Source organism: Babylonia areolata, chromosome 6 (genome assembly GCF_041734735.1).
Source record: "Babylonia areolata isolate BAREFJ2019XMU chromosome 6, ASM4173473v1, whole genome shotgun sequence".
NCBI lineage: Eukaryota > Metazoa > Mollusca > Gastropoda > Neogastropoda > Buccinidae > Babylonia > Babylonia areolata.
In genome coordinates, this window is record NC_134881.1 from 536,181 (window position 1) to 552,600 (window position 16,420).

Sequence of the window (16,420 nt, forward strand, 5' to 3'; positions counted from 1 at the left end):
TGTCACAGCTTCAACTTCCATCGTTAGGCTGGAGGTTGACTTTGTAGGCAGCATTCTCTTCCCTAACTGTTTTTCCATTTTGTTTCGCAGTGAATCCCCAACCGGATTGGTCTTTGGTGACTGAGCCATCTGTGTATATGATGATGTCCTCTTCTTCACTGTTTTCTTCTATCAGTAACTTCACTTCCGCATCAGTTTTGCCCTCTGGCCATTCACGACAATGTCTTCCTAGAGTGGGTGAAATGGCTGTGTTGAATAGATGGTTGAGGTTTTCGGGGTTTTTCTCCCATTCTTTTGTTTCTTTCAGGTCTTGTAGTCGGCATACTAGCTGGATTGTGTCTTCTGCTTGCTCCATCCATGATCTTCCTCGTCCTAGGCGGCTGCCTTTTGGTTCTTTGACTGCGTCATGCAGTGGGTTTTGAGGGTCTTCTAATGCTTTGAAGTAGGTCTTGACCTGTTCTAACTTGTTTCTGGCCTGCACTGAAGGAAGGTCAAGCAGGTATCGCATGGTTTCTGTGGGCGTGTCTTTTGTTGTTCCAAGGATCAGCCTCATAGCTTCATTTTGAACTCTTTCTAATTTTAGGAGGTTGCTTTGAGACGGTGTTGTTAGCCCAAGTCCGTTGTCGATCACACTGAGGACGAGTGATTGGTATAGCAGGAAGTTGTGGTGTTGTTCAATACCTTTAGTTGCCATTGCTTTTAAGACTGAAAGGCCCTTTTTGCATTTGAGAACAGTATTTTCCGTATGTTTTCTGAAGGTCAGCATCCTGTTGAAGTGTATTCCTAGGTAGCGTAGGCATTCAGTTTTCTCAATCTGAATCCCATCGAGTGACACAGAAGGTGGTGATTTGCTCGCGGTTCTGTTGTTGAGGGTGCACAGCAACGCTGGTAACGCAACACCAACGAGCGGCCTACATCTAGGAAAATCGGAAATCCTCAGAAAAGTCAAAGAATATCAAAAAGAACAGGTACAAGGCCAGCACACCATCGATCGCCTCAAAGAAATAAAAGCAGAGAGAGGGAGTGGCCGTAAGTCTAACATGAAAGGTAGAGCACGATGCTTTGCAAATCAAACAAATATCGGCATCATTTCCAAACCAACATTGCGCAAATTTCTTCAAAACGGAACAGAGTCTCTGTGGGCTTTTCCAAATACAATAGACTGAGCAACACACTAGACGCCACGTTCTTGGCATCAGAGATCTTTTCCCATCCCTCTTGCGGCCAATCAGTGGCAGCCTCTGTGCGTGTGTGTATGTGTGTGTTTATGTGCATGTGTGGGTCTGTATTTTTGAGTGCGTTTGTGCATGCGCGAGAGTGTAAGTGTACACAAGTGTCAGTAGAGTTCTGTGCACGTGCGTGTGTGTGTGTGTGAGGGGGAGGTGGGGGTGCGGGGGGAGGTGGGGTAGAGGATGAGGTATGTGAGTGTATGCATGCCTACACTGTGGGAGCAACAGGATATTGGAACGTATATATATATATATATATATATATGTGTGTGTGGAGATATGGGCATATGTGTGTGTGCTTGTACAAGTACGTGTTCATCTGTGTGTGTGTGTGTGTGCCGTGGAAGCTGCGATACGTAGACTAGAAATGAGTGTGTGGAGGAGGGGGGTAGAGGAGGTGCAGGGTAATGTGTGTGGTGTGTGTTTGTGTGTTGGAGCTCATGTACGTTTATATGTATTTGACTGTGCTTTCATATCTGTGAAACTGCATGTTCGGTGCATATCTGTTATGCATGTGTGGGTGTATATGTGAATGTGTTTCTTCATGTTTTACATTGATTTGCTTATTTATCATCATTGTTATCTTATTTATTTATTTATTATTGTTATTATTATTTTATTATTATTATTATTACTACCTTTTTTTTACATTATAGGTATTATTTATTTATTTATTTATTTGTGTAAGCTTATCTATTATTTATTCACCTTTTTTTTCCTCAAGGCCTAAGTGCGTTGGGTTACGCTGCTGGTCAGGCATCTGCTTGGCAGATGTGGTGTAGCGTATATGGATTTGTCCGAACGCAGTGACGCCTCCTTGAGCTACTGTAACTGAAACTGAAACTCCTGTTTGTCAGTCACGGACGTCAGTGCACCGCCAAGTGTGTAAGTGCATGCCGCTGCACACGGGAACTCGATTTGATATCATCTGAAACGACACATTGGCATTTTGATCACCATTCAGTGTCTGGCCGGTGGAGAGAGAGGGGAGGGAGGTACATCACAGTGATCACCATTCAGTGTCTGGCCGGTGGAGAGAGAAGGGAGGGAGGTACATCACAGTGATCACCATTCAGTGTCTGGCCGGTGGAGAGAGAGGGGAGGGAGGTACATCACAGTGATCACCATTCAGTGTCTGGCCGGTGGAGAGAGAAGGGAGGGAGGTACATCACAGTGATCACCATTCAGTGTCTGGCCGGTGGAGAGAGAAGGGAGGAAGGGGTACAAGGCAATCACAGCCGGTCCATTACATCATTGGATTGGAACCCACCGGTATATAATGTATGACCCACTGATTTCCGGACCGCTGACTCCGACACAAGTTTCGTGTTTGGAGCATTTCCACTGAGGCCATCGCTCCGATTCCATCGGTCTTCCCATGCAGAAGCTGGACTGATCCGCCGTGACAGAGAACTGGTTTCAGTTTTCATTTCACAGAGGCGTCTAATTACGCAGACTGACTCATATAACGTTAAAACAAATAACCATAACAATACTACTGCTACTACTACTAGTATTACTACTAATTATCATTAAAATAACAAAAACAAAAAAACCAACAAAAAAACAACAACAAAAACCAAACAAAAAAAACAAACAAACGAAAAAAAAAAAAAACGAAAAAAAAAAAAAACACGTCGCCGACAGGATTCGAACCTGATCCCAATGGATTTTAAGTCCATCGCCTTAACCACTCGGCCACGACGACTGTTGTCACAGAACCATTCCATTCGGCAGTGTGTCAACGCGGCGCTCCGCACCTCGCCAGGTAAGTGAGCTGCCTGACATGTCGACTGAGGGGGCGTCTCGTCCGGGTGCAGCCGTGACCGGGTGGGCAGGTAAGAGACCCGCAAAGGCAGGGGTGAGAGTTTCGGGACGACAAGAGACCTGCTAAAAAGAGTTGATGCTTACCGTGACTTGATTTTTTTTCAGTTCTTTTCTTCAGTTTCTACAGGTCACGTTAAAACACTTCCACCGTGTGGTATCATGCATGGTCGGGCCTACAGGCCACGTTAAAACACTGCCACCGTGTGGTATCATGCACGGGGCCTACAGGCCACGTTAAAACACTGCCACCGTGTGGTATCATGCATGGTCGGGCCTACAGGCCACGTTAAAACACTGCCACCGTGTGGTATCATGCACGGGGCCTACAGGCCACGTTAAAACACTGCCACCGTGTGGTATCATGCACGGGGCCTACAGACCACGTTAAAACACTGCCACCGTGTGGTATCATGCATGGGGCCTACAGACCACGTTAAAACAAAACTGACAAATACTGATTCACACCAAGGAACTTGATAAACTGAATACACGGTGTCTGAAAATACTTTCCGAGGGCTCTCTCTCTCTCTCTCTCTCTCTCTCTCTCTCTCACACACACACACACACTCAGTGACACATGCACACACACACAAACACTCAGACTCACTGACACACACACACCGCGGGTGACACACTCACAAACACAAACACACACATACACACACACACACCGGCCGAACTGACTGCCAGGCACGCGTGTCAGGACACACACACACACATGATACACAAACACACTGTGACGGCACACACACACACACACACACGTGCGCACTCTGATGATGAATGTGCGTTTATCAGATTATGTAATTATCCGGATGGCCGGACTGATATCAGATGTTAGCAGCAATCAGTGATGACACAGCGACACAAGGCATGTCCAGTCAGTCACGGTATGGTGAGCTGCTAAATGATTACCCCCAATCATCCGTCTGTTTTTGCTGTCCCGTGTCCCGTCCAGTCTCCCGTCTCAGCACCGATCCGGCCACACCCCCTCCCTGGCCTTTCTCGCCTTCCTCAAACGAAACAACGCTAAAACCTGCCTTCATGGTGAGCATTTCACAGCCGCTGACCATGCTTTCGATTTTTATTCGTTAATTCATTGAAAGCGGCGAAAGGCATGTAGAAACCTTAAGAGCACTTTCTTTAATCGGCCTGTAGAATAACAATCACTTAATTCATTGAAAGTGAAAGGCATGTGCAAACCTAAAGAGCACTTTCTTTAATCGGCTTGCAGAATAACAATCACCTTTCCAAGTCCCCAAGTTTTACCACTGACCGTTGGGACGGTTGAAACGGGACCATGAGAGTCGACCTCGGGGCCAGCTCCAAGCTTGCATATCAATTCACCTGAGCGCATGCGCAGTGTCACTCACAAGTGGGAGACGCAGCAGACACACACGCACACACACACACACCAGTCAGTTGGTTGACAGTGCACGGAATGTAGTTCAAGAAGCAAGTTCGTCTGTGTGCACAAAATTTTGCAGATCTCGGTGGATTCCCTTTTTGTGGAGTTTGTGATGTGATTGTGAGGCCAGTGGTGTGGTACAGGGACGGTGGGAGCGGTCAGTGGGGCTCTCAGGCGACAATGGCTCGTCCGTCCTCAGAGCGTGAGCGACTGACCCAACTGATACAACAGTGGAATGTGGATCATTACGACCTCTTCGAAATTAGCGCGCCCAATCAGGTAAGAACACGATCGATTTTTTTTTTCCATTTTCATTTGCTCAGTGTTCCGTTTTCCCGAGTCTGTGGAAAAAGTTGGTGACAGTGGGACAGGGTGTTAAAAGTTAGGTGCATTGTTGAGTTTACCTGTCCACCACAGGTGACATGTTTTACTACGCGGCTTGCGTCAACTGAATCAAAATGGCCGACCTTGAAAACATAGGTAGTTAGGTCCCCATCGCTACTCGCACAGGTGTTAACGACCAGCGTGTCATAATCTTTGGTCACAGAAGTGTGTTTGTACAAACGGGACGGGGTACGGAGGATGGGGGTGGTGAGAACGCACCGTTTCAAAACGTAATCTACTTTTACAGGTGTGTCTTACAAGTGTGTACGTACGTACCGTGGTGTGTTGACCAGTTTTAAAGTGGTTTTGACAGTGAGTGGGCGCACCTGGGAAATGCTTTCGCTCTGATCAGACAGAACGACCAAGTAAATAGTGCGCCAGTTTTATTTTATTTAAAGACATTATAAATCTTAAAAGGTAATATACTCAGTTTTCGACTTTGAGACTGACGTGATATTTCATGTTAGATTTTATTTCTTCATGTTAGATTTTCATTTCAAACAACAGAACAATAGCTAAATACTAAAATAGATCAAAAAGGTGTGTACTACACATGACATATGAGGGGGTGGAAGGGGAGGATGAGATCATCACTTCTTTGTTTGATGCTGTTACTGTGTTAGATTGTTTTTAAAATTCAAACTTATGGAGCTTGTTATAAAATTGTTTTGTTGATTGATATGGATCTATTATTCTATATTTATAAATAAAAATGCCCATTCATGGTCAGAGACCAAGCTCTAAGAGCTTTACAAACATTTTGCACAACAGGCTGCCTTTATAGTTTATATATATGCCTGTGTAGGTCTGTGAGCTGCCTTCTGACATTTATCATTCATTTCTTGTGTCATCAATACATTCAGGCTTCACTCAGTCATACACACCTGCAGACTAAATAATGAAGTTTTAAGTATGTCTAGTACAACAGTGTTGTAATTAAACTGACAGTGGAGTGAGTGGTGTTGCATGGTCAGTGGAGGAAGCCAGTCCCAAACAAGCCGTCACAATGATTCATACTGGTAGTCTGGTGATTCAGGGACCCAGAACCTAGCAGCCAGGATGTCTTATGATAGATTTAACCTGTCACTGTGTCAGCCTGCTATGTGGTTAAGTCACTGACTCAGTGCCTGGTGACATCACACAGGCATTCCAGCTATGTCACTTCCTCCAGGTCTCAAATTATCTTCACTCTTCCTGGTTACCTTGTGCCCCCCCACCCCAACTCCTCTCCCCCCAGAAAAAAAACCCAACAAAAAACGAAAGGGGGCTGTGGGGTCAGAAGTAAACACACCAACATATATATATATATATATATATATATATATATATATATATATATATATAATCATTATCAGCACATGGAAGATGAGTGAACGGGGGCTGTGGGGCAGAAGTAAACACACCATATCTGTGGGGGCAGAAGTAAACACACCAACATATCTGTGGGGGCAGAAGTAAACACACCATATCTGTGGGGGCAGAAGTAAACACACCAACATATCTGTGGGGGCAGAAGTAAACACACCATATCTGTGGGGGCAGAAGTAAACACACCAACATATATCAGCACATGGAAGATGGGTGAACTGCAGCCCCTGGGATAAAACTTATTAAAAGGTTGGTGTTTAAAAATAATAAACACCATGATCTATTTCAATATCCTGGATATGTTAAATATGGTTACACTGTTTGATGTATGTGTGTTTGGAAAGTTTGGAGATGTATAGTGTTCTAGTTTATATAAAAAAAAAAACCAACCCAACTACTATACTAGTACTTAATACATTGCATTTGAAAAAGATAAACAAATTATGGAAGATTAAAAGATGGGAGATTTTTATGTTTCTTTCAGGACTTGGAATTCCATGGAGTCTTGCGGTTTTACTTTCAAGGTGGTGATGGTGCGAATGTCATCACAAAATGCATTCGTGTCGCCAGCAGCGCCACCACGAGGGATGTTATTGACACCCTCATCGAAAAGTTTCGTCCTGACATGCGTATGCTCACACAGACCAAATACGCATTGTATGAAGTGCACGTTAATGGAGGTAAAACATGTTGTGGGTTTTGTTCTTCTTGTTTTTTCTTTTAACATAGATCTCCCCCCCCCCTCTCTCTCTCTCTCTCTCTCTCTCTCTCTATATATATATATATATATATACATATACAGTACATAGTAACATACACAGTACAGAAAAGAGAGGTAAATTTAAACTCAGATAAAAGACTGCAAACTGTATGCTGTATAACTATAAGTATATTACTGGGAAACTGTGTTGTTATATGTACATTTTTTCTTGTTGTAATACATGTACAATAACACTTGCTCAGCTTACAAACCAACCAATATTCCAGTTTCCATTCAGACATGAATAAAACTGAAATCAACTTTGTAAGGTTAATACAGTTTCTTTTTATGAAACCAACCACAAGTGGCACAACAGCTTGATAGTGAGAAATCATCTCATGAAGCTGCCAGGCTGGTGCAGTTACGCCAAACATTTGAGATAGGTCTGTTTACAATCTCTGGCTGTGTACATCAGTAGTGCACAGAAGTAATATTTTGGTGAGCTGATGTAATATTCACATTAAATTTAATGTATTCTTGTAAACTGCACACCTGACTTTTTGTGTGCACATGATTCAGTAATGATTCCGATGGGACTTGGCAAAGTAGGTCAGTGCTGCCATTGGACACCCACACTCAGACAGGAGGGGAGTTTGTTTTGTTAGAACAGGAATATGGGAAGAGCTGTAAATTTCTTCTGTTTCACCTGATCCATGTGGTTTTGCACTACAGTAAACAAGAAGGGTGATACTGATAGTATGATACTGTGATCCTGATACACTGATACTAGTGATACTGAGAGGTATATATATATATATATATATATATATATATATATATATATATATATATATCATTATGTGTGGTGGGAAGAACCAGTGAAGGTTTAACACAGATGCAATGTCTGTCTCAAGTTGTGAAATTCATCTACTCTTCAGATCTAAAATATAATTTGTTCTTTTAAGTTTTCTGTGAAAAAAAAAAAGTAAAGGAAGGCGAAGGATTGACCATATTCAGGATTACAGGAATTAGTGTGTGTGTGTGTGTGTGTGTGTGTGTGTATATATATATGTGTGTGTGTGTGTGTGACTTCATGTGTGTGTGTGTTTACAAGTGTGGTGTTAGTTACTACTGTTAGTTGGTAAACCTCACTGGCATGTTGTCAACAGACATTTGTGATAACACATTCATACATTGGAATTTATTAAACCATCCAATTTGCCGTAAAAAGAAATATCACAGTATTTGCAATAGCATGTTCTTCAGCTTGACTACATCTATGGCCAGAACATTTGAACTCTTTCAGAAGTGAAGAGGTCAGACTCAAAGGGGAAAAATTGAAGCAGTGAAACCTAAAGTCACAAAATTTAATAAGATTTGAAAATGTGTCTGAAAGTGAAAGTGAAATCATAGTAAGAATGTATTGCCAGATGAAGATGGCATGCTTTGAAGTTTCTTTCTTATTTTTCTGTAAATAGAATAGTTTATTCTCACTAATTGTGCATTGCAGCTGGTAATGCAGTATCTAATTAACTGGTATACTATTACACATTTGCCTTGAACTAGTTGGCCATGACTTTTTTTTCTTTTTTGGTCAAATTTGCTGTGATATGTTCTCTTACTTCTCATCAGTTATGCTGTTTTATTACTAATATTTTGATTGGTTACAAAAACGTTGCTTACTTTATCAGTTTATGGTTTTATTCTTTTTTGTGTGTATACATATGACATGTTGTGAATTTATTGTGCTGCACATGCAGCCTGGCAATCAGTGACCTGAGATTATATGTTCATGAAACTTAATTACATGTATGTATGCTTTTCAAATTGTAGTGATGTTCATTGACTTATAACATTGACATTTATCAGTGCACTTGTGTAATATTAGTTCAGAGTTTGTGTTGTGTCAGCTGGTGGTTAATTTGATGGAATTACTCTTTAGATAGGATGACCATTTTTGTGCGTGTAACTTTTACTTTGCACACTTAAGATAGAAGGCCTTGCAAAATACACAACTATTTTGTGCATAGTAATGGGGAGTGGACTGTTATTCTGTGCATAGTAATGGGGAGTGGACCGTTATTCTGTGCATAGTAATGGGGAGTGGACCGTTATTCTGTGCATAGTAATGGGGAGTGGACTGTTATTCTGTGCATAGTAATGGGGAGTGGACCGTTATTCTGTGCATAGTAATGGGGAGTGGACTGTTATTCTGTGCATAGTAATGGGGAGTGGACCGTTATTCTGTGCATAGTAATGGGGAGTGGACCGTTATTCTGTGCATTGTAATGGGGAGTGGACCGTTATTCTGTGCATAGTAATGGGGAGTGGACTGTTATTCTGTGCAGAGTAATGAGAGTGGACCGTTATTCTGTGCAGAGTAATGAGAGTGGACCATTATTCTGTGCATTGTAATGGGGAGTGGACCGTTATTCTGTGCATAGTAATGGGGAGTGGACCGTTATTCTGTGCAGAGTAATGAGAGTGGACCATTATTCTGTGCATAGTAATGGGGAGTGGACCGTTATTCTGTGCATTGTAATGGGGAGTGGACCATTATTCTGTGCATTGTAATGGGGAGTGGACCGTTATTCTGTGCAGAGTAATGAGAGTGGACCGTTATTCTGTGCAGAGTAATGAGAGTGGACCGTTATTCTGTGCAGAGTAAAACTTAAAGGGAGTGGACCGTTATTCTGTACAGAGTAAAACTAAAAGGGAGTGGTCTGTTATTCTGTACAGAGTAAAACTAAAAGGGAGTGGACAGAGTAAAACTTAAAGGGAGTGGACCGTTATTCTGTACAGAGTAAAACGTTATTCTGTACAGAGTAAAACTAAAAGGGAGTGGTCCGTTATTCTGTGCAGAGTAAAACTAAAAGGGAGTGGACAGAGTAAAACTAAAAGGGAGTGGACAGAGTAAAACTAAAAGGGAGTGGACCGTTATTCTGTGCAGAGTAAAACTAAAAGGGAGTGGACAGAGTAAAACTAAAAGGGAGTGGACCGTTATTCTGTGCAGAGTAAAACTAAAAGGGAGTGGACCATGTACTTTGTGTCCCCATTCTCTCCTGTGTGCATTCTCTTTCTTTTTCACTGCAGTCTGACTTTATTAGTTCAGTGCCAAAATTGTGCTGTAAAAACAGTTAATGCTGCATGGGTTGTGTGACACCTACAGTGTGACTTTATTAGTTCAGTGCCAAAATTGTGCTGTAAAAACAGTTAATGCTGCATGGGTTGTGTGACACAGAGGAACGGCGGTTAGCAGACTCTGAAAAGCCACTGTGGGTGCAGCTCAACTGGGGAAAGGACGTCAGAGAGGGTCGATTCCTGCTCAAAAATGAGAATGAAAAAACTGTGAAGGTAAATTTGTCTTTTGTCTGATATATATTTCTGTCTGTCCCTCTTGTTGTCAGTCACTTTTAATAGCTTTATTTGTCTTGGGAGCACTATCCCTCTTATCCTTGTTGATGAGTGCTGACTGGTCACTGGATGTCCTTGGGGAGCACTATCCACTATCCCTCTTATCCTTGTTGATGAGTGCTGACTGGTCACTGGATGTCCTTGGGGAGCACTATCCACTATCCCTCGTATCCTTGTTGATGAGTGCTGACTGGTCACTGGATGTCCTTGGGGAGCACTATCCACTATCCCTCTTGTCCTTGTTGATGAGTGCTGACTGGTCACTGGATGTCCTTGGGGAGCACTATCCACTATCCCTCTTGTCCTTGTTGATGAGTGCTGACTGGTCACTGGATGTCCTTGGGGAGCACTATCCACTATCCCTCTTGTCCTTGTTGATGAGTGCTGACTGGTCACTGGATGTCCTTGGGGAGCACTATCCACTATCCCTCTTATCCTTGTTGATGAGTGCTGACTGGTCACTGGATGTCCTTGGGGAGCACTATCCACTATCCCTCGTATCCTTGTTGATGAGTGCTGACTGGTCACTGGATGTCCTTGGGGAGCACTATCCACTATCCCTCTTGTCCTTGTTGATGAGTGCTGACTGGTCACTGGATGTCCTTGGGGAGCACTATCCACTATCCCTCTTGTCCTTGTTGATGAGTGCTGACTGGTCACTGGATGTCCTTGGGGAGCTCTCCATCACCATAGTGGAGGTAGCATGTTGTTGATGGTTTGGCTTTTAATAGAATATATGTTACAATCTTAACAGTAACACAGTGGTTTATAAAATTGCAATTTTCATGCATGAAACAGCATTGCATTTTGTGCAGCCAGCACACTGACTTTTAAAACAAAATCTGGACAGAATGCTGCACCTGACAGATAGATCTTCTACTTAAGGATCCATACATGTATCACAAGTTGTTGATGACACAATCACATGGCAGGTCACTGCTGAGCACTACATCCTGTCTCTGAACAGGTCACTGCTGAGCACGGCATCCTGTCTCTGAACAGGTTCACTGCTGAGCATCCTGTCTCTGAACAGGTTCACTGCTGAGCATCCTGTCTCTGAACAGGTTCACTGCTGAGCACTACATCCTGTCTCTGAACAGGTCACTGCTGAGCACGGCATCCTGTCTCTGAACAGGTTCACTGCTGAGCACTACATCCTGTCTCTGAACAGGTTCACTGCTGAGCATCCTGTCTCTGAACAGGTTCACTGCTGAGCACTACATCCTGTCTCTGAACAGGCTCACTGCTGAGCATCCTGTCTCTGAACAGGTTCACTGCTGAGCACTACATCCTGTCTCTGAACAGGTTCACTGCTGAGCACGGCATCCTGTCTCTGAACAGGTTCACTGCTGAGCACTACATCCTGTCTCTGAACAGGTTCACTGCTGAGCACTACATCCTGTCTCTGAACAGGTTCACTGCTGAGCATCCTGTCTCTGAACAGGTTCACTGCTGAGCACTACATCCTGTCTCTGAACAGGTTCACTGCTGAGCACTACATCCTGTCTCTGAACAGGTTCACTGCTGAGCACTGCATCCTGTCTCTGAACAGGTTCACTGCTGAGCACTACATCCTGTCTCTGAACAGGTTCACTGCTGAGCACTACATCCTGTCTCTGAACAGGTTCACTGCTGAGCATCCTGTCTCTGAACAGGTTCACTGCTGAGCACTACATCCTGTCTCTGAACAGGTTCACTGCTGAGCACTGCATCCTGTCTCTGAACAGGTTCACTGCTGAGCATCCTGTCTCTGAACAGGTTCACTGCTGAGCACTACATCCTGTCTCTGAACAGGTTCACTGCTGAGCACTACATCCTGTCTCTGAACAGGTTCACTGCTGAGCACTGCATCCTGTCTCTGAACAGGTTCACTGCTGAGCACTACATCCTGTCTCTGAACAGGTTCACTGCTGAGCATCCTGTCTCTGAACAGGTTCACTGCTGAGCACGGCAACCTGTCTCTGAACAGGTTCACTGCTGAGCATCCTGTCTCTGAACAGGTTCACTGCTGAGCATCCTGTCTCTGAACAGGTTCACTGCTGAGCACTACATCCTGTCTCTGAACAGGTTCACTGCTGAGCACGGCAACCTGTCTCTGAACAGGGCCCTGGGTGAAGTGGGGGTGGGAGGAGGGGGTAGGGCAGAGCGGGTGTTACTGTTTCAGTGTTGGCCTTTTCCTCCAGTTCTCAAGGTATGATGATAATGTTCTATGTAACAACATGGATTAGCATGCTGATAATGTACTATGTAACAACATGGATTAGCATGCTGGAACTTTCACCCCACAATCCATAAAGCTTTGTTCATCACGCTTCATCCACACAGGTCATTATTATATATATATATATATATATATATATATATATATATATATATATATATAATAGTAAACTGAAGAAATACAATATTTACAGAATGTATCCCCAATCAGGACTTTGGCATTGTAAGACAAGTTTTCACAAAATTTGGTCACTTTCCCTAAGGCAGCCCAGTTTACAGATGATGATGATGAAGACAAAAAATCTACCATGATAAGATCCAATGTGTGATTTTGCAGTTTGCATGTGAAACAATGAACTGAAAAAAAATTACAATTTTTTATTGTTGTTTTTGTTTTTGTGTGTATTTCATACTGTACAGTATCAGTATATGAAACGATAATTGTAAAATTTCTTATTTTTGTTGTTGAAAACACCTTCCATGAAAACTGCTGGTCTTTGGAAAACACCAGGATCCCACATTGGAGTGTAATTTAGTGTAAGATTTAGTTGAAATAATTTGATTATAAGCATCAGTAGAATATATATAATATAAAATGATATCATTTGAAGGATGTGACCCGGGAGCTGGACAACCCCAACTTCAAGCGCAAGATGTCCAAGCGAGAGAAGAAGGACCTGAAGAAGAAGCGCGACCAGGAGCTGGCCAGGCAGAAAGAGTCAGTGTCCAGCCACCTGTACGCTGAGGCCCCGGACAACAGCTTCCACCGGAGTATCTCCAACCCGGAGGCTGTCATGCGGCGACGTCGCCAACAGAAGCTGGAGATCAAACTGGCTCAGATGCAGAGTCGTGAGGGCGGCCCTGATTCTGGTCAGTGGATTGCTTGTTGAGGCTGTTTCCATTTTTATGTAATACGCTGCTCCAGTATGTCATCTTTGTTTGTGTACAGTTTATTTTATGATGTACATATAGTAAAACCGTGAAGAGTGGAGAGGGGTGGTGGCCAGGTCAGCAGCGGTGCCCCAACGGTCTGAACCCAGACTACGGGAGAGGTGAAGGTGAAGGTGAAGGTACATATAGTGTATGTATCATATGTCTGTTTCTCTTGGAGTGTGTGTGTGTGTGTGGGTGGGTGGGTGGGTGTGTGTGTGTGTATTGGTGTGTGTGTGGGTTTTACTGTTTTGCAATGTATACATGAATGCATTCACAATCAAATGCATGCACGCATGTATGAACTGTGATTTTAAACTGTACTAACACTTCAGTCTGTTGGCGGTTGTAATCCAATTCTCTACAGGTGAAAACTGGAGACTTAGTCATGAGGTTTCACAGATTGATTATGAGACTCAGAGTAGATGACTGAGGGTTCTGTTGCAATCAGAGGCACATCATCGTGGGTTATTCCAGAACCTGGTTGGATCAATTCACTTCAAAGTGCTGAGTGAACATTGCTTTGGGCTCAGACTGGAAAACTTGGACTTGTAGCAGTTGAATGTCATCCACTTCATGTGTTTTTTTAGAGTCATAATATTGCTCAAATTTTCCGACAAACATTGCAGATGTTGGTCGTCTTCAAGCCTGGCTGACACTTGGATTTGTTTTATATTATCATTATCATTATCATTATCACAAGGAGATTTGTCTTGAAATTTGAAAGTGCTGACAAAGTATGTCCGATGTAATGGTCAACTGAAACTGTGTACAAAAATGATTTTGTTTTTAGTCGATCTAAAAACCCATTTCTAACAGTATTGTTTTTTTTGTTTATATATTATTATTATTATTACTTGTTATTGTTGTTGTTGTTGTTTGATAATTATTATTATTGTTATCAATGATAAATGATGATGATGATGATAATAATAATAATAATACTTTAATAGTATCAACTATTATGGATTGGCTTTATAAGCAAAAGTTTATTTTTGAATTATATGGAGACATTGATTCATTATGATGACAACTCAGTCCTCAGTTTATTCACCAACACATTCACATTCATGAATGAAATAAGATGACCATCTATACATTAGTTATGAATCTGAAAAGAAAAAAAAATCAGTTTGCATACAATGTCACAAAATGAAGACCACATGCTGAAAGTTCTGTGACTGCACATCATGTGAAACAGATCATGTCTTTGATGAATGGGCAATTTGGCAAAGCAACTGATTGTACAAGGTAACTACTGTATATCATGTATAATACATGTCATAATAACGGTAATTATGGGCAGAAGGTAACTACTGTGTATCATATATAATACATGTCATAATAACGGTCATGTGCAGAAGATGACTGAAGCAGTGAACCTCAACCAGTGTTCAGAAAAATCTCCGCAGCTACTGAGCATTCTTTGAATAGTTGTGGGTGACTTATCATTATGGTTGGGTTTGGAAGTTTGGTGACAAGGTGTTTTGATTTGCTGCTGAGGTCATGTGTTGCTGTTCTTGTTGTTGTTTTGCTTGCTGTTGAATTTGATTAGCATTAATCATGTTTGGAAGAGTTGGGTCAAAGTATCCAGGGTGATTCCCTAAATTTAGAGTGTCCTACAAAGTTTGTAAGTTTACATGTTCCACTGGGGAGAAAAAAGACTTTTTAACTCAGCTTAGCAGTGTGTCATTTAGTTAGCTAAAAATTTTAATGTGGCTGGAATGGTTCCTTCAGAAATGATTAAAAAAAAAAAGCCTGCATTAACATATCTTTACTTGGGTTTTCAAAAATGATTTCAAACACCTTTTAAAGCCAAGTTGAAAAGTTGTATAAAATGTGGAGTCCTCAACATCTGCCCTCCTCCCACGCCCCACCCCTTATTGAACATTCTCTTCTACCTCTGTTCAGTACTTGAAAATGAAGGAACATTTTTAAACAAAAGTTTAAAAATCCAGAACATTGAATGATTGATAAAGTGTTATAAACCAAACAGTAGTTTAAAAATTTGATTCCAAAGTTGAAGAGTCTTTGCCAGTTTATAAAATGTATATATAGCCCAGGTCAGTGACCGCAGATGCTGAATACTGAACTGAGTGCACAAAGAAAAATCAGACTGCATTCTTTTTTCCTCAATATTTCAAATCATGTGCGATAAACTAAACTAGGTTTTTGATCATTCTCACAGTATTTGTATTGTACACATTTTGAGTGCATTTATACACTAAATAAGTGTACCATATTAATGTTCAATGAGCTCTATAAGTATAACTATAACTTAATTATATAATATAGATCAATCAGTGTAGCACACACATGTAACCAGTAAAGTTCACACTGTTCAGTCTTTTAAATTGTGTTTTACTGTTTGTTATGGTTAAACCAAGGTTGCTTGTAGCACACACATGTAACCAGTAAAGTTCACACTGTTCAGTCTTTTAAATTGTGTTTTGCTGTTTGTTATGGTTAAACCAATCTTGTTTGTAGCACACACATGTAACCAGTAAAGTTCACACTGTTCAGTCTTTTAAATTGTGTTTTACTGTTTGTTATGGTTAAACCAAGGTTGCTTGTAGCACACACATGTAACCAGTCGAGTTCACACTGTTCAGTCTTTTAAATTGTGTTTTACTGTTTGTTATGGTTAAACCAAGGTTGCTTGTAGCACACACATGTAACCAGTAAAGTTCACACTGTTCAGTCTTTTAAATTGTGTTTTGCTGTTTGTTATGGTTAAACCAAGGTTGCTTGTAGCACACACATGTAACCAGTAAAGTTCACACTGTTCAGTCTTTTAAATTGTGTTTTACTGTTTGTTATGGTTAAACCAAGGTTGCTTGTAGCACACACATGTAACCAGTAAAGTTCACACTGTTCAGTCTTTTAAATTGTGTTTTGCTGTTTGTTATGGTTAAACCAAGGTTGCTTGTAGCACACACA

The 16,420-nt window shown here is 41.8% G+C and overlaps 1 protein-coding gene and 1 non-coding gene across 2 annotated transcripts in view; one reads left to right on the forward strand and one right to left on the reverse strand.

Annotated features, from left to right (window-relative positions):
- Positions 1-2,864: 2,864 nt before the first annotated feature.
- Trnal-uaa (transfer RNA leucine (anticodon UAA)) lies at positions 2,865-2,937 on the reverse strand. Its single transcript has one exon. It is a non-coding gene; the product is annotated as a tRNA-Leu (tRNA).
- A 1,511-nt stretch (positions 2,938-4,448) lies between these two features.
- The window catches only part of LOC143282632 (uncharacterized), a 120,227-nt gene continuing 108,255 nt past the window's right edge, over positions 4,449-16,420 (forward strand). The window contains exons 1-4 of the mRNA XM_076588278.1: positions 4,449-4,743; positions 6,701-6,896; positions 10,158-10,270; positions 13,162-13,420. Of these exons, the coding sequence (XP_076444393.1) occupies positions 4,645-4,743; positions 6,701-6,896; positions 10,158-10,270; positions 13,162-13,420 (667 nt within the window). The 5' untranslated portion in view covers positions 4,449-4,644. The remainder of the gene's footprint in view (positions 4,744-6,700; positions 6,897-10,157; positions 10,271-13,161; positions 13,421-16,420) is intronic.